This window comes from Phyllostomus hastatus, unplaced genomic scaffold (assembly GCF_019186645.2).
Source record: "Phyllostomus hastatus isolate PE091 unplaced genomic scaffold, TTU_PhHast_1.1 phas_scaffold_129, whole genome shotgun sequence".
NCBI lineage: Eukaryota > Metazoa > Chordata > Mammalia > Chiroptera > Phyllostomidae > Phyllostomus > Phyllostomus hastatus.
In genome coordinates this window covers 18,589,196-18,608,627 of record NW_025334009.1, presented here as the reverse complement: position 1 = coordinate 18,608,627, position 19,432 = coordinate 18,589,196, and the positions used below count along the sequence as shown (strand labels likewise).

Here is a 19,432-nt window from a genome sequence, read left to right as displayed (position 1 = left end):
GACCCTCACCCTTGGCTTTGACAAAGCCTGAGTCCTCATTCTGTCTGAGAGAAGTCTCCTAATCTCTTGGTTGCCTTGCTTCCTCGGCCTGACTTAACCCTGAAACAATGACAGAGTGTGGTGCAGCCCTGTGCTGGAAACAGCAGGTTCCCCAGGTGATCAGGCCTAAGAAAGAATATGTAAAATCCTGTGAAAACTACTTTGTTTAGAATGTTCTCAATTAAATGAAAAGGGTCCAAGCAAGAAGTTTGTTCCTCAAAGTTTTACAGCTCTTTAGCTATCTGACCCTCACTCAAAACAGGCCCTCAGAGCTCTTTCTTATCTAATGTGTGATCCTTACTGCCTGACAATGATTAATGAGCTTTACCTGTATTCTTGTGCAAATGAACCCAATAAAAGTCCATTGAGGAACAGGCTCTTGGCCCTTATCCTTCAAGAGATCTACCACCTTTCCTCCCCAAGCAGATCATGTCTTGGTAGACTTATTCTCATCCCTGGCGGCCAGGGGGAGGGGGGACCTGCAGGTGGAAACCCCCCAGATCGATGTTTCTTTCTCTCAAATTAATCAGTAAATAAATAAATAATTTTAAGATATATATAAATTAACTTCCTAATAATAGTAACTCACTTTATGCTTGCTTACCTAGTGTGAGGGTCAGGGGAGTAAAGAAAAATGACAGAGGTCATCAGAGAACACGACAGCAAAGATTCGAGTTTGGGTTTATGTCTTCTCTTTCCCAACATTCACTAGCATCACAGTAATTTTTAAAGGATGGCAAAGAGAACAGATGAAACTATAATGAATAAGAGACATTACAAAATCTTTGGAATAGAAAGTAGATGTAGGAATGGTTGGAAAATAAACAGCAATCTTAAAATAGATGACTATGGAAGAAACAGAACAGTACTCAGAAACCAAATCATGTTTAAATAAGCAAACAGCACACAAAATTTTATCAAGTGATTAAGACAATTTACATATATTTGAGCAACAGCTTCTACTTAATGACCTTAGCCAAGAAATGAACATAAAATTAAGACTAGATACTACTGAAAACTGTACCTAGACATATATAACGCAATTTGTCAACCAGTTTATTTTGGCTGGAGCTAAAACATTAATAAGATTAGGCACTAGAGTCTGAGCCTGAATTCAAACTGCAGCTCTGCTACTAGCTGGGCCAGCTGGTTCATCTCACTAGATCGCAGTGTCCTCATCTGTAGAATGTGGAAAATATCAGTGCTTACAGCTGATAAGCTGCTAAAATTAAACAAGATAACAAAGGCAATGGGCTTAGAAAAGTGTGGATAATAACAGTGCTTACAACTGATAGGGTGTAAAATTAAACAAGATAATGAATGTAATAAGCTTCAAAAAGATCATAGCACAAAATATATACTCAATTAAATACTGGGTATTGCTACCACCCTACTGCATGATCACATACTATGTTAATTTTACATTTTACATTTAAGTGAGATTAAATTTATTCTCTACATATCTACTACCATCTCCCAACTCATTTCAAGCTCCTTGAAGACACAATTTTCTTCATGCAGAATTTTATTAACTCTGGATGCAGACAACAAGATTCTTAGGGATAAAAACAAAATACAGTATTTCATGCTAGACAGGTTCAAAGGAAGTCACATATAGCTTTTATTTGCTTTTAAAATATTGACATTTTGAAAGAGAAGGCAAGAACTTGGTCCTAGCATGGGTCAGTCATACTGCCACTTGCCTTTCCAGTTCTGATAAGGGCTGCATATTCATTTCAGTCACCTCCGCATGAATTCTGGGAGACAGAGTGAACAATGAAGAATGTGCCTGGGGAACAGCATGCAGACCTCTAAGAAGATTTAATACCAACCTTTATATCAAAGGCTTCTTCAGTGCAAATGATTTTCCATTTACTTTATACAAATGGCATCTTACTGAAAATATAGTAACCCATGTCCTAATTAAGTCGCTGTCTGCATTAACAACTGATTCTTCAATTAAATAAAAAATTGTGTCTTTTTCACTAACTGAATCATATGGATAGCTCTATATAATTCAGAGATGTTTATACCTACCCTTCTACTTCAAGGCACTTTCATTTGTTCCTTTATTCACTTTATGATTGAACAGTTATTTATCAAGTGCCTCCTGTGTGCCAGGCACTGTGCTAGGAGTAGAGATATAATATACCCAAAAGCCTAGTATAGTCAAATAACTCAAATCAGTTGACTGTGGTTGAAATGAAATATAGAACAAGGGGGAACTGCAGTAAGGACAGAAAAAGATGGAGAAGGGAAAATGGACCAGAACCTCCAGGGCCTGTAAGTTTCAGACTCATCCAAAGAGTAAGGGGAGCATGATTATTGCTACAAATCCCACCTAGCAAGGCAACGCTGTGAAGAATTACATGCAAGAAGTGGTGACAAAGACTCTCCATCGACCAAACTTGAATGAGGTACAAAGCTGACCTTTGGCTTCCCTCTCTGTCCTTGCAGAATCCTGAAGTCAGTTTAAGGAAAATCCCTAATCCTTGTTAGCTGACTCAGCCTTGATATCCATCATGCAGTCTGCCTTTAGCCACTCTTGCTGAATTGGTCTAACAAGAAAGAATCCCCCTTAACCTCCGCTGTTCCCTCAGTAACTTTCCATCCACTGACCTCCCACCCCCACCCCCTGTCCCTGCTAGAGTCCGAGTTGAGTCCAGTCTCTCCTTCCCACTGTAGTGGTCCCTACACCCCTCAGAACGCCCTCTCTCAAATAAAGTCTGCTTTACCATTCTTAAACAAGTGTCACCAAATAGTTTTTCTTTAACAGAATACTATTTTTTTCCTGTAACCCTGGAAATGTACTGCATTATTTCAAGCAAAAGAAGACAGAGGCCTGAACCATGGGTCAAAGGAAGTAAGGAGAGAAGTCAACAGATTTGAGGAAAGAATACTGAACCCACTGAATCTGGGTGGTGAGTACAGGGAAAGAAAATTCGTGGATAACGCTCACACTTACAAATTTGAGCCAGACAGCGGTGCCACTCACTGATAAGAAATTGAGAAAGAGGCTTGATGAGATCTACTTAGGACATGTCAAGTTTCAGCTGAGCTATCCAAGTGGAAAGAGCGTCAGATAGAGCTCCCTTCTGGTATCTTCTGCTGGCTCCGTGAAGACAGTAGCTGTATTTGCTGGGGCTGAGGGGGTGAAAGGACACAGCCTGAAGACAGCAGAGAATGTTTAATACCCCCACGGTAGGGAATACGAAATAATTAGAAATACCCAGGAGTGTTTTCTGTATTTGTAGACCCAGAGGGAAACATGAATGTACAGGGGCACCAATCTACAAGGCTATGCAATGGTTTTTCCCGCAGTTCTGAGCACCCCCCCACCCCAGCAGTGAAACTGATCGAGAATTGGGGATTTACTGACCTATTTAATACCATTAAACATGATTACGAATGTCCTCCAACAAAAAGAGAGGCTGAAGAGATGGGCCATGGATTCTAACTGCATAGGGAAGCGGAGGGAGCAGCAAACCACCCCTCAAAAGTGAGATAAGTCACTGGAGAGCTTCAAAGTTCTCAGAATTATGAGAGAATACTGGTTACTGAATCACATGAATGACACTGAAACATAAAGAGGAATGAATCCCTATAGTAGTTCTATTGAGGACCTCCCCAACAGGCATCAGAAGTTCACACACTGATTACGCTTAAAAAAACCTCTGAAAGGAACTCAGTTCTGAACTGCGGGAACTTAGAGGACTTCTGGTAACGTGATGCCCGTGCCTAAACACACAAACTCAGCAAAAGCCTAAAGCTGTCACATGGACATAATTTTCACTACAACCATCTTTACAGTTAAAAACTAAACACGCAGGGCAATAATTAAAGCCACTGCTAAAGTGCTACGGTGGTGAGCCACTCAGCAGTCTCAGAGAAAAAGGACCATTTTGTCCAGCTCCTGCAAAATAATTTAGCTCTTGTAGGGATAATCATTCCACTGATCTGTGTGGAAAGTGGCTAAGAAAGAATAACTTCAGATACTTTGAAGTACCTTTATTACAAAAATAATGCATGCTTTGTACATTATAAAAATAATATAATAATCTATTTGCCCTTAAATTCCACCTCCAAGAGATATTAGATACACATCTTTGATCTATGTCAATATTCAATACTAATTAATATTTAATACTAAATTTCCTTCTATTAAATACACAAAAAGAAAAAAATAGTTATCATACAGGAACATATTCTGCTTTTCTCACTTTCAGATACTTAAGCTGCAAATCTGTTTTCAAATTAGAGCTCATCAAATAGAATCACTCATGCCTTCCTACAGCACAAACTGGTTAACCAGAAGGAACCTCCTTCAGATCTCACTCCAAAACAAACCTAAGTCTCTAGGATTATCCTGCACAGTAAACAGTACTGGTCTTCTTTCAAGTCTGTCCTACTGTTTACATGCACCTCACACAGGAGAATTATAGCTCTGTGTCATTAAGCATTCCATGCTTATCATCTTGCTTCTTCTAAAATCTCAAAGCAGTTAATATAGTCATGGAGTACTGATTCAACTGCTACATTCCTGAAGATTTTTATCAACAGAGTTTTCCACAAGTCCTTTCCAAGTGAAATCATCCCAAATATTACAATATTTCAGGTACTTCTGGGTCACACTGACTAAACAAAGTCTTTCTAACTGCAAATATTCCCATTTTTGCTTTTGCCCAGGAGCCTAAAGGTTGGAACCGTCGATGGGAGTTTGAAATCAAACAGAGGAAGATCCACTAGCAGTTCTTCCTTCTCCTTACACCTCACTAATTATACATGAAACCAGTAAGCTATTGCTGACAAAATGTGAAGCTAAATTCTCCAATATAAAAACTTTTTGATGTAGCATTAACTTAGACATGTTTAATCAAAATACTTACTTGGATATGTTAAAACTTTAAATGAAAAAAGTTTATATATCATATGCACATATGTATTTATCCCCCAAAGAATGTAATCAAATGTTAATTTGTAGAAATGGATTTCCTTTTCCTTTTTTAATAGCGACCCCTGCAAATACAGCACACGTTTGTTTACATGTCTACATGTGTATACATAAGACAAACAAGTTTCACAAAACAGTATTTGCCCTTAGGACCTGCAACACGTTCTGCCATTGTCTACCCTGTTGTTACCTTTCTATTTTTTAAATTCTTGTGATAATCCAATAAACTGTTTTTGTAAATCACTAGTAAATCACAACCTGCAGTTGGGAAAAGAGTGGAGAAGATTCAGAGAATGAGTATGTGGGATAACCCTTCCTAAATTTTATTTAACAACTACTTTAAAAGCTGAACAAGCAGAGGTTAGTCAGAGTTCATTCTCTAAGTAAATAAATACTGGTTTGTGTCCCTGGTTCCAGGCAGAGCTCCTAAATCCCCTGGAATTCCCTGAGTGATAGCAGTGTCCTTTGTTCTAATGAGGTGACTTGGTAGGCTCCTGGTTGGGGGTGGGTCACCAGAAAGACCAAGCCCTGATTAATTAGAAGCTTGGAATTTTCAGCCCCAGCTTTCATTCTCCAGACAGGGGAGAGGGGCTGGAAACGGAGTTCATGATTGTAGTGCCTACCCATGAAGCCTCCATAAAAATTCCAAAACCACGGGTTCGAAGAGCTTCCAGGTTGGTGAGGATGTGCAGGTGCTGGGAGGGTGGCCCACCTGGAGAAGCACCGAAGCTCTGTGCCCGTTCCCACACACTTCGGCGTCCACACCTCTTCCTCCTGGAGGTTCATTTCTAGCCTTCATCACATCCTTTTAGAATAAACTGGTCAACTATTTTCCTGGGCTCTGTAAGACGCTCTAGCAAATCAACCCAATCCAAGGACGAGGTGGCAGGAACCTGGGGTTTACAGCTGATCATCAGAAGCACAGGTAACAACCTGGGCTTGCAACTGGCACCTGAAGGGCAGGTGGCCTTGGGGGACTGAGCCCTTAACCTTTGGGACCTAACACCGTCTCCTAGGAGGTGGTGTCAGAATTGAGCTGAACTGCAGGACACCCAGCTGGTGTCCCAGAATTGCTCGGTGTGGGGAACACCCCCCATCTCCAGTGTGAGAAGCGTTGTGAGTGTGGTCTAGTGTGATAGGAGACACAGGAGGAAGACTGAGCTTTTCTGAATGCACAGCGCCTCCCCAGAGGGCTACCCAGAAGTTTTCCAGTGCCAAGGTTTAAGGATAGTCAAGACTGTTTGCCATCTATGTCTTCAGTAAATACGTACAGTAATTTAGAATTTTGTTACATGAGATATTTCATAACACAGGATTATTAATAACAAGTTTCCAAGGAAACCTTTAGTATATCATATAGTATATGCTTTTCCCTGATCCTGAAGCTGTGGAAGTATTATAATTTCAATTTTATCAATGAGAAAAAAAAGAGACTCAAAGACGTTAGCTGCCCAAGGCCACCTGGTGGCAGATTAGGGGCAGGGAACTCAGGTGTGGCTGAAACCCAAGCCCGTACAATTCCTGTTATACCACGGGCTATAGGCTAAATTACCTCCAAATTGTATGTTGTTTTTAAAATGAGGCCTGGGTCTTGTGGTTATATAGTGCATTTCCTGTTACCAAATAAAAACAGTTTGATGCAATAAAATGAGCGACCAAACGAAGGCCAATTTCAGTCTGAAAGAATCCCTTATCCCTAACAAAAAGGAGACCAACTTGCCCAGATATAAACAAGCTCGTAACAGAACATTATACTGATGATACTGCTAATGGCCTGTGCAAAATGGATGAGGAAAGTCTTCCTGAACATATTAGGAGGTCATTTGGGAACAATGATAAGCAAAACAAAAATAAGTACAGAGTATTACTGAAGGGACTCTACTGAGTCAGGGCCCCAGCTAGCGAGAGCACCTGCACAAACACTGATGCCTGGACTAGGAGGTTAGGGGTTCAGACACAGGAAGGGAGTCCACGAAGCTCGAAAATCATAAAATTAAAAGACAATGAACAGGAAAAAAATCTAGTATGTAAGCAACAATTCTAAGGCATTAATAAAACAGCACAATTTCAAACCAATATACACAATAACGGGCATAGTATCTGGCATTTCCTTGCCAGATACTTCCCATTTCCTTGCCATTGGTCCTTTACAGTCACATACATTAGAAGTCACAGATTTCCATAAAGCGAATATTACACAAGTATCAATATACAACTAAAATACCACTGCTTTCCAACAATCAATTGAAATGTATTTATAATGTGTAAAAATATCTTAAGAGTCATAAAACTTTCATTTTAATGTGCTTATTACTCACTTGGCTTAAAATCCTACCTTGGGTTTAAAAAAAAAGTTAAGTACTCTTACTTCAGAATCCATCTGAACTGTATCTATCCAATATCGCCTTCCCCCCACCCTGGTAGAACCAAGGGAAGAAACATTCTCTTTAACTGGCAGTTACATTAAGCAAAATAACAGTCCTAATGGTAACCACAAAAAAAAGCTGTATGATTTATTAACTGACTGATTAAACAACGAACTAGAAGCACATTCAACTTCATTCTTACGAATTCACGGTGTTATGCTAACATTCATTCGCTAACAAACAGTCACTGGATGCTTTCTATGAGTTAGACCCTAGAACAGACCTAACTGAGGATTTAATAACAATGATCCAGAAAAATTCCATGCCAGCCCTCACGCAATGCAGAGGCAGAGGCAAATTTCATTGAAATATTTAATTGCGGTTATATTAGCAACAAATTCACAAAAGATAAAGTAATAAAAGCTCTTAGGGAAGTAAATGACAGCTAATTAATTATCTGAGACAAACTGCACTTTCACGTATCATTAAGTAAAATTATCTGATATGCTGAACCTTGAATGGTGCTGACCAACAGGCATCTCTGATGGACGACTCCAGACGAAGGACCAGGGGTGAGCAGTGCCTTGGCATCCGCCATGAATTCAACTCTCAGCTCAGCCTCTTACCAACTGCATGGCCTGGGAAAGTTTTGGAAACCTCTCTGCCCGTCAGTTCACATCTGCCGCAGGGATGATAAGTGGTGAACAGATGCCTAGTGAAATGCATGGCTCAAAGCAGGATTTCTCTAAAAGATGACTGACTTACCTATTCTCCACTAACCTGCCTCCTAGCAACAGACAAAACCATGAATCCTGGATTAGTGATCCGCATCCATGTGAGAAACACTATGTCCCTTCTCCCGCCCTGATCGGAGGACTGCCCCAGAACCTTCGGTGGGCTTGCATCATTTTCATCCGCAGGGGTGTCAAGTCCCAGAGCATTACTGCAGTTTACACCCAAATGAAAAGATAAAAATACTTTCAAGAGAGGAAAAAAATGATTATCTACCTTTTCCAGATATTGGCTTCTAAAGACTGGAAATCATTTCTTTCGTCTTCTTTTTAACTTACTTTTTTTAAGTGTAGGGGCAGACGTGTCGCATGGAACACGTGGAACAACATGAGGAATCTGTAGTTACAGTGACATCTTCCCGCAGCACCGCAGTGGCGCACGCCTCAAGGAGCAGCCAGCCACACTGCGCTCAAGGTGAGTGGTGCCTCCGGGGGTGCCAACAGAAAAACACTTCCCCTACCGAGTGGCCCCCGCAACGGTGCCACCCTCATCTCAACAATTCATAGAAATTTATCTGGATCACTTTTAAAATATGTATTATCTTCAACCAATGGTAAGTATAAAAAGCACAAAGTAAAATTCTAAGTTTGAGCATATATATTACATATACATGACCAAGCACAGCCTTAAGGCACTTCATTTATTACAGCACCCTCAGCCTCCTCCTAAGCCCTGCCTTCTGCTTGCTCCTCACCAGCCTAAATCCCTGGTTAGAAAGGAAGTGAAAGTGAGGGAAGGATCAGGACCTTAGCAGCACGCAAACTCAAACTTTCCACAGGGCTCGTGCATTCAACATCATACTCAGGCACACAGCGTGCAACTTTCCTGATAACGTGTGTTAACAACTTTGGCGTTTACATGGTGCCTTTATAACATGAAAATTAAGTAGTTCATAATAGTATATTAGAATATATCAATAGTCATATGTGTCTCTTTCATGAAATTGTAGGATACATTAACCTATAACATAAAGCAACATGAACCAATCATCCTATGTTACTGAACAGATGTTTTCATGGTTCAAAAACGGAAACTGTCTAGAAAGGTACACACTGAAGGTATATCCCACTCCTGTCTCAATTCCTCTTCCCTCACACCCTCTCTGGCAACCATTTGCAGTAGTTCATCTTTCCAGTACATTTATACAAATGCTAGTAAACATAAATACACTTTCTTATTCCCCTGCCCTTGGGAAAAAAACTATACAGTATCCTTTTTCCCATACCTTGCTTTTTTAAATCAATTTATCCTAGAGATCTTTCCATTTCATTACAAAAGATCGTCCTCATTCTTTTTTTATACCTGTAGTATCCTACTGTGTGGCTAGCACATAATTTATTCAACTTGTGCCCTATCAGGTTGCTTCCAAAGCATCTTCTTAAGTGATACATTTTCCAAATATCTCCTTTTGCTGTAACAAGTGAATTAGCAGTATCACAGGATTTGCTTTCTGGAACTTATAATATAACATGTTAGGGGGTCTACTGTTCATCTTTTATAGGAACCATCAGAAATTCCCACCTCACATGGCTGCATTCTCTCCCCATCAAAGTTTAATGTATTTATATGGGGTTTCTCATACACCACCATGCACTGTAATTTGCCATTATATTCAATACATTGTAAATCCCCGGAAAGTATAGTATGTAACATTTCCCAAACTTAATTGGCTACAGGATGACTGATTCTTTGGCAAAACCTTCTATAGATACTGTATTCTGCAAAACAAACTTGAGCAAATACTGGGATGGATGTAATAATTACTGTCATCTATTTAAGAGTATGAACTTTTTAAGAAAGGCAGAAAACCAAGCTGAACTAATTTTGGGACTAGGCATTCCTTAGCTGTTTTTTTAATTAAAAACCCCTTTGAGACCTGAGTGTAAAGTTATTTGACCATCTTCTGGAAAGAATGCATACAAGCATAAAATGTTTTAGTTTCTGGGGATTCATCGACCCTTGAGACCCATCCATAGTCACCATGGTCATATCTGTTTTAAAAGTAATTTTAAATAGACAGTACTATATTATCTACGGCACCATTAATATTCCAAACACTAAGAGGAAACCCAGGGCATTTTTCATGCTAAGCTAATAAAAAAAAACAGCAGAAAACTCAACATGAAGTGTACCTTGGGATATTCATAGGGATCGTGTTCAACAATTAATGATATCAAGCAAAGTACATTGTATTAAATATCTGTGGAAACTGCTTCAAGGGGTTGTAGTCTAATTTTTCACAAGTCCTCATTTTAAATAAATTCCTACAGGATTAAGAAAGTTGTGTCTCTTACTCATTTTGTTCAATATAAAATCTTAACGTCCAGGATTTTTAGAAAGCAATGTATTTCACACGTGACAGCAGTATCTACTAGAAATACAATTCTGCAGCAAATTTGAACATGACAAGGTGAATGCACAGGAGAAAGGGAAAAAAATTCTGGGACTTCTCAACGTAGATCCTTCTCAAAGAATCCCCAACCATGATTATAGTTTAACAGGCACAATGATTACGAAAGAAGAGGTATTAAATCGAAAGGCAATACATGCAGGGCCACCACATCTGTTTGGGGGGGCAGCACTCTACCTGCGGAGGGGCATTCCAAGAAGAGGGCCAGTGGGGGCTGAGGGCTGGCCTAACCTCCTCCCATCAAACTTTGTGGTAAAGTTCAAATCTGCCAAAGGGGGTGTCTCTTCTAGTTCAGACAAATGAGTCCCTTCCTAACACTTCCTCTCCACAAAAGCCCACCCACCCACGGCAAACAGTGAAAGTACTAAAATTACGAAGATGTTTTCTAAATGGAGATAATATCCCCATGGTCAAAGTATAACAGAATGGAAATTTCTAATTTAAACACTTATCAAAAAAATGTTTCTTAAAAGGATTTTTTTTTTTAATGAAACACCTCTCCAACACTCTCCAACATCACCATGGAAGTCAAAGGAAGGAGACAGTCCACTACACATGAATTTCCTGTTTGTTGAAAACATCAATTCCTGAGGCTCAAAGGAGTTCTACGTAAGTATTTTCAGTGCTTTTTCCAGAATACAGAATGGTGTTACGCTGAAAACAGTCCGTGTATAAGACGTGCGCCCAGCACACACGCACCAAGTAGCCCCGGACAGCACAGGTTTGTTTGGCCCGTGCAGGCACGGGTTTGGCCTGTGCAGTCCACTTACTCAAAGGTATTCTTCAATGAATACACACCGTGTTGTAAACGTATTTTCTCATCCTTATGATTCTCAGTAGCATTTTCCCCTCTCTAGCTTACTTTATTGTACGAATACAGTATGTCATACAGATACAAAATATCAGTTATCGGTGAGGCTTCCAGCTAACAGGAAGCTATTAGGCGTTAAGTTTCGGGGGACTCAAGGTTACACACAAATGTTCAACTGCACAGGAGTTGGCACCCCTAAGCTCTGCTCGTTCAAGGGTCGACTGGCTATGTTACGGCAAATGAAGAGGAAAAAAAGATTATACGTATCCTTGCTCCTTCTCATGCTCTTTTGAGAAACCATTCCACATTCCTTTCTACAGTATACAAACTTGCACAGGAGAATCCATTCTGAAAGGTATATCCACTTCCCAAGTTCTGATCAGAAATGATATATGACTCAAAAGCTTCTCCAAATCCGGCGATCTGACAAAATTTTTTTATGAAACCCACAAGAAACAATGTAGTCCTGGAATCCAGGGAGAGGACAATTCTGCGCGGGTTGACACGTGACCACAGTAAGAACCGAATGATACTAATCCACACAGTGTTCTCCACAGAAGGAAAACGATATTTAACCCAGTAAAGCACCTTTTCTATTTCATTGTGAAATGTGAATTGCGCCTTACCATTGACTTAAATACCATCTGAAAAAACACTGCTTAAATGAACTTATTAAAATCCAAACTATAGCTCAAGAAAAATTAAATGTTTAAAAATATCGCCTTTAAAGGAAATTTTGAAGTCTGCTTAAAATAGTCACACTAAACCTTTCTGTACTGGCATATCAGCTCCAGATGAAAATGCAAATCTAGGCCGTAATCATATTATCTTCAGCAGCACTGAACAGGGTGTTGTTTGGCCACGCTCATCTTATAGCACTTATTGTAAAATTGTGTAGCCCGTGGGAGCAGACTCACTCATTTAGAAATCCAGCACTCCTCCTGTCTGGAGCCCGCTGCCCTCTGGAAAACTATTAATAGCCGCACTGGCCATCACTATCATAACAAGATGCCAACCACAGACCCCTTCGTGGTCTATTATCATTATCATTCAAATAATCCTAAACTTCCCCAAACTGTAAAATTCAACACACCACTCAACAAAATACACAAAGCTGTTGGCTAAACAAAAAAACAGAGGCAAATTCCATTGTAAATTATAATGTTGGGATAGCTACCTGCTTTGTACAGGAGTCAAAACTTCTCAACATTCAAGAGGCAGGCTAAAAAAAGGTGGGGGCAGCGAACTGCACTTTTATATGTGAACATGGATCTTCATCACTGATACATGCTTACTTGCAAAACTGTAAATACTGTATGCATAAAAACTGATTAACTATAGAAGACTCCATACCAAATAAAAGCTAGAATATAGTAAATCAAAAGCCACGCTGACTAACCTATAACATTAACCCTATGAATCAACTGTATGTTTTTTTTATATATAAAAGGCCCATCTCATCAGTTGCAGTTTCTAAGATCATATTTGTGGTAAAATACAGTAAGACAGAAGGGGAAAGAAAGAGGAAGAAAAACAACCCACTACAGGATGTTGACAAGTGTTAACGACCAAGGTTTTAGAATGCATTGGTTAGTTAGCACACCACATATCACTAAAATAATGCTCCAGGTTCCTCCAGCACCAGGTTACTTTGGCTTTCAATTTTAACCTACTCAAGTAACAAGAGTCTAGCGTTACAGAATACGCATACCCTAAGCCCTCTTAGAAGAAAACCTGTGTACTTTCTAGTCTCGATTACCAAACAAAACAATTCTTCAACCCAACTCAATTGTTCTCCAATTTCATTTGCGCAGATAACAGATTTGCGGTCTCTCCTTTCATTACAACTCCATGGACTGTGGCCCAGAGATACCAACTATAGGGCAAAAAGTTAAGTAAAATCCTGATATTACGTCTGGGGTACATATTAGGTCTGGAACTATCACAGATCCCCAGAGATACTTAAATTTACAGACCTACCAAATGCCTACTTGCCAATCACCACTAAACTCATACTAGGTTTTCAATATTTTTCATTTATTCTAATGACTACTTTTTAAAAAGTATTTCTAACAGACTTCATGGAAATATTTTAACTGGTGCTCACAAACGGAATTAGTAAGAATGCAAATGCTATCATAGTGTTCACTACACATGCCAAAATAAATTCAATAAGGTTAGGTAGGATTCTGCCTGCCTTGTCTGCCTATAACCCCACTGCCTGGCATCTAGTAGATGCTTAATAAATACTCATAAAATGAATGAAATCTTACAACAAAATTCATGGAACAGCCTCAATTCAATGTTAACAGAATTGCGTTAAATCAAGAACTGCTTAAAAGAAAAAACATTTGCTAATAAGACTTGTGAAGCTTCTAAACCAGAGGTATCAAACTCATTTTCACTGGGGGTCACATCAGCCTCATGGTTGCCTTCAAAGGGCCTAATGTAATTTCAACTCCTTAACAGTTAAGGAGTAGTTACATTTATACAGTCCTAAAATTCTTTTGGCCCTTTGAAGGCAACCGTGAGGCTGATGTGGCCCCCGGTGAAAATGAGTTTGACACCCCTGCTCTAAACGGTGCTATTGTCGTAACGAGATTTAATCTATACCAGAAAATCAGACTGACAGTTAAAATCAATTTTAAGAGAGGCCCACAATTATAAGTTTCTGTAACATAGCAAAGAGAAGTTGCATTTTTTAAGATGAATGACTTTACTCTCTATCCCAAAACCATGGTCAATGAAAGTTACAGAATTTTGGAGGGAGAAAAAAATCTTTGAGCCTAAACCATGAAACATATGGATTCCAATTTCAGAATATCAACTGCCACAAATTTATGGAAACATTTTTGCATAATTATATACCTACAGAATTTTATGCTACTTTTTCTGGCTATGCTAAGCAGTTGGCTTGAGTTAGAGAAATTATAACTGATGAATTATCATTCTCTTCCATTTTTATGACTTTCATCTACTGGAGGGGGAAAAAAATCAGGGAGGAAAAGATTTCACTTTGTCAATTTAAAGTCCCTCTCATCCCAGTTTTCAGTGTTCTCTACTACTTAAACCAAGTTTTCCCGTGTTCCCATCCTTTTTTCTGACTGTATAATAGCCTTTTTTATTTTATTCTTATTATGGATACCTTTACTGTAGCCAAGTCTTATTTCCCCAAAGGTATTTTAGAAGGTACAAAGGCCTCCCACAGTGTTCCCCTGCCCTGCCATTAATGCAGCGCTTGATGACTCCGGTGTCATTTGTCTCCCTCATCTAATGTGAGTTCTGTTAGGAGTCCAGCTGTATCTCTCTTGTTGGATACTACAGAGCAGGTTCTAAGGAAGTGTTATTACAATGAGTGAATGAATGACTTGGAAGGCTTTATAAAAACTCAGATGCTATTTACAGCTCAAACTTGAAAACTTGCAAATAATAAATTCAGGAGCAAACGACACTATCCAATACACACAATTAGAGAAGGTGCTAAAACACACATCCAAAACACTTTATTCAAGGGGCATACAATTACAGAAGATTCCTTAGGATGAGTTTCCAGTATTGCATTACCATCTCTGTGAATGATCTCAAAAACCACTGCTAAATGACTTCACTGTCTGGAGATTCAGTTTTTCTCCCTGTTCTGAGAATTTAGAAATTAACATACTGAAATAATGAATGACTACTCGCTAAGGGCCTTACAATAATCTTTTCAAAGATGGGGCATGTGGGGGGGGGGTGCTATTAGGGAAAAGTCTTTAATACAAACACGTGAAAAGCAATTTTCCTGTTAGTTGTAAAAGACTGGAAAATTTTCACCGCGACCTCCCTCATTTTCTGGTCACAGAGTAAGAACTGGAAATCGGAAAATGTGTAACACCTCCATGCGCCCTGCGACAGGAACTACGAAGGAAGAAGAGAATCACAACTGTGGGGACACATGTATTTCCACATGAAAGCAGGAAGTCCGTTTCTTGAGCTTGGGTCCAGCACCCCAAATGGGAACACCGACCTCTGAAAGCCCACCCCAACCCCCCAGTCCCCTCGGACTCTAACCCTGAAGCCAAAGCCAGCCTATCCGGAAAATGCGACTTGGCTAAGCTGGTGAGAGGAGGAGCAGCAACGAGACTCCGGACACCTTCCTCTTTCTATTTGGCCTGCGGCGGGAGTACACTGCTCCGGTTTTCGCCAAAAGAGGAGGAGGCGGGCCAGACAGAGTCGGCAGCGAGGAGAAGCCTTGGCGGAGAAGGAAGGCGGCTTGTCCACGCGGCCGCAGAACTCACCGAACAAAGCACAGCGCGGGCCGGGTGGAGAGACGGGAAATAAGGGGATAGATTCACCCCAGCTCTTCACCACCGCCTGGAGCTAGAGACAGGTGGAGTCGAGCTCCTCCTTAAAGGGAAAAGAAAGACGGGCTTTCGAGGGGCTGGTCTGAATTCCAGCGCCCAGGCACCCGGAACCGAGACCCCGCCGGGGAGGACGCTCGGGAATTAAGGGATGAACGCTGCAGAGTTAAAGGAAGAGAGGTGGGGATCGAGGGAGGGAGGACGGGCCCTGCGGGGGTGCCAGAGTCTGGCCCCAGCTGTGCCGAGGATACGGGTAGCGAGGATGCGCGTGGCACGCCGGTGGCCCCCACTCGGGCCTCTTCGGCTCGCCGCTGCCCGCCCCCTCGCACCCGCGCCCAGGACGGCCACACAAAGGGGATGGAGAGGAGCGCCAGCCACTGGGTGGTGGATGGGCGCCGGGGCTGGGATGTGGTGGCCGGACCGCGGCGCTCGCCGCGCCCCCGCCTTTGTCTGCCTCGCTCCGCGCCCCCCCCCCTCGGAGGAGCCCCGCCACCCGAGGCGCCCTCACCCTGCTCGTTACCCGGGTGAGTAGCGGTCTCATCTGCTCGCCGGCCCCATCTGCCTCCATGGCCGGCCGGCCAGCCTGCGACGGCCGCTACGGTGTTGCCCCGCGCGGTTCGCCCGCCGCCGCTGAGACCCCAGGACTCAAGGGGAAACGAACGTGTGTCCGTGCGCCCGGTGCGCACGCGTGGGGAGAGCCTGGTGCGCGAGATGCGGAGAGCGCGTGTGCACGCAGCGGCCGCAGGACTGCCTCTCGCAGGACAGCGAGGCCGCAGCGTGGAACGAGGAGTGAGAACTGAGAGAGGAGCCGGACAAGGCGGTGAAGGAGGAGGGAGCCTTGTAGAAACCCAGGGGCGGGACCGCAGCCCGTGACGCTTAATGCCAGACCCCGCCCCGACAGGCCCACCGCCCCGCCTCTTGCGTCACGCCCCCTGCCAGTTTGGCACCGCCAGCCTCCGCGCATCCGCTGGCCCTGCCGCGAGGCCACTCCGGGGTGGGGCGGGAGGGAGCAGGACGGGCGTTTGTCCCAGCCAATCGGCGGCTCTCGAGTTGCATTCGCGTGTACCCCACACACAAACACCCCCTGCCACCTCCTTTGGAGGCCCCGCCTCTCTTTGTAAAATGCTAAATGACCATAACTAAATGTCTAACTTGTTTTTCTGGTCGGAAGTTCCCCTGAAGTTTGGAAGCGGGCTGAGGGTCACCACCGTCCCTAGCTCCTAACCACTTTCTTTAAAGAAAGGCAGGAGGGAAGAAGGATGCCACCCTTTTGGAGGACGCTCACTGGAACCCCAAAGAACCAACGGGTCTTCGGGACTCTTGCAAGTTTTTTTCACCCAGTTCAGTAGGCATGAACCCCAACTCCAGGCCTGGGAAAGAGGGAGTACTCCTGACCAGGTGTGCTCTGGGCTCACCCCCTTGACCAGGCACCACGGTGGCTTCCGTACAATGTGTCTCTCAAATACACACAGCTCTAACAGGAGCTGATGGTACCTACAAACAGGGTCGTTGAAGAATTAGGTGCATTTCAATCCATAAATGTGCCTGACACGCAGCATGTTTGTTACAAGTATTATTAACAGAGTGAGGAGCTAAATCAGTACTTTGGACGGAAATTGTATTACAGCAGATCTGGATTGCATATCCTATTTATCTGCAATAGGATATTAATAAAGCCTTTGTCAGAAATAGTTAAGGATGCTGGTTGAGTCCTAGACCCCTTTTGCTCTAATTTCCCGGAGTTACTTAAAGGCTGGCATACATTATTCTCTTGTGTAAGAGCAAATGTGCTTCTATTATAATAGCTACCATTTAAAGAGGCCTACAATTAGCGACTGTGACATTCTGCGAACATGCTTCATCTCTAGTCCTCGCAATACTCCAAAATATGTTTTATTACCTCCTCTTGACAGAAGAGGAGACAGAGCCTCACAGAGATGACTGGTTTTAGATCCTAGTTAGTGGAACTGCTCTTTCTAATACTTCACTAAAGAAAGTTGAACAACAAGGAAAGAAAACCTGAGAAAAGAATGAAAAGGAAAGAATATGGAGTGAGAGGGGAACTGAAAAAAAAAATGTTTAAATAGCCTCCTAGATTTGTTTCAGGTACCCATCACTCACACTCATTTCATCACTAAGGTGAATATGATTATATGGAAGAATTAGCTCTGAACTGTCTTACGATGCAGTTCCCCTACCACAAAACTAAAACTAGTTTACACAGAACACCCTCTATTGTGTTTCTCTGCTTTACGTTTCTGTGCGGCATTTGTCCTCTTGTCACGGTCTGTATGTGTTACGTTTTATTATGCTTACTGTCTGTACACACACACTAATGCAAGCTCCATGCAAGCAGCAATTTCTATGTTTTGCTTGCTGTTACTTGCTAGCAATCCTGGAAGAGTGCTTAGCCTCAGTAAACTCTCAGTTAAATGTTAAATGCATGTTTTGGGAGTAGACATCCTTTAGGACTTAAGAGCATTCTAGGTAGCAGCTAAGGATATGGCCAAAGTAGTAACCAGAACAAAATAGGTACCAGACCTTCGCTGCCAGAGTCGAAAGAGCTAAGTAGTCAGATTCAAGGACTTAAAAATATATGCTTGCAAGACCATGCTGGAAAATAAGTTTATCTTATCCATGTTGTGAAAGGAGAAAAAAAAAAAGCCCTTGGTTTATTTAGTCCACAGTTGTTGTTGTTGTTTGACTCTTGTGTTGTCATGTACTTTTTCCACTCCTGGCTTCATCCCAACAGCTAGAAAAATAATGTAGCAAAGGTCTGAATTATAGAATTTATTACTCTCAGTTGCCCACTTAATTCAAGCTCAACCAGAGTTCATCCTGGGGTAATGGTTGTGAGTAAAGAAAATAATGTGTTAAAATTGCTTTCATGGAAATGGAGATGGCTATAAAATGTCCTAAGGTGCTGAAAGGCAAAGTGTTCTCTTAAGTATTGTAAGTATCCATCCAAAACATGGCACAGTGAAACATTTGCAAAACAATGGAGAATGAACCTAAGTGTATCAATAACAATGAACTTGTACCACCTAAAATTAATGACATTTAGCTGTATCCCAAATTCAGGATACTTCCTGGGTTTCTGGAACAGCAGGTAATAGTAGCAGGGACTTGGATACAACCTCCTGGCAAGATCTTTATCCTGAGAAACAATAATCTTCCCCCAGCAGTTTTCTTGAGCCAGGGTATAGTTTGTAAAGAAAAACAGCAGCTTGTCATTTTGCAAAGCCATCTTTAACCTCTAGCAGAGGAGGATCCTTTGACAATTATGTATCTCTTCAGTGCTTCTTCTGGGTCAGAGCTGAAATTTGAATGTTCTCAATTATCTGACCCTATAAGGAAAACTAAAATCCTTGGTGTGGTGTTTCCAAGAGCACCAGCACAGCCTCAGTGGGAAAGACAAAAGGAAATGGGAAAAAAAAACGTGTTGTTCTTTATGTCTGTAGGCTAGGCCTACAGAAAATCCTGGAAAAAATAAGTGAATAAAACAGACCAGACATCTGATCACTCATGAAGTTTTGTGTATATCAATATGCATATATACACTTGTGTGTGTATGTCTATATACACATTGATACATACACAAATGCCAGCAATGCAATGTGTACGGCTGTAACACAAGTCAGGTAATCTCAATGAAAGAGAATGAGATGGCTTTTGCTGGAGGTGGAAGGGGGTGGGAGCTGCCACCTTTCGGAAAGGGATGTA

General features: G+C 41.7%; 2 protein-coding genes across 7 annotated transcripts in view; one reads left to right on the top strand and one right to left on the bottom strand.

Annotated features, from left to right (window-relative positions):
• The window catches only part of SLC4A7 (solute carrier family 4 member 7), a 99,945-nt gene extending 83,403 nt beyond the window's left edge, over positions 1-16,542 (bottom strand). For all 6 annotated transcript variants that reach the window (XM_045857344.1, XM_045857338.1, XM_045857342.1 and 3 more), the window contains exon 1: positions 16,230-16,542. In XM_045857344.1, the coding sequence (XP_045713300.1) occupies positions 16,230-16,277 (48 nt within the window). In that variant the 5' untranslated portion in view covers positions 16,278-16,542. The remainder of the gene's footprint in view (positions 1-16,229) is intronic.
• Positions 16,276-19,432, top strand: part of LOC123830753 (40S ribosomal protein S14-like) — a 47,758-nt gene continuing 44,601 nt past the window's right edge. Inside the window, 1 exon segment of the mRNA XM_045857277.1 lies at positions 16,276-16,370. Coding sequence (XP_045713233.1) covers positions 16,276-16,370 — 95 coding nt within the window.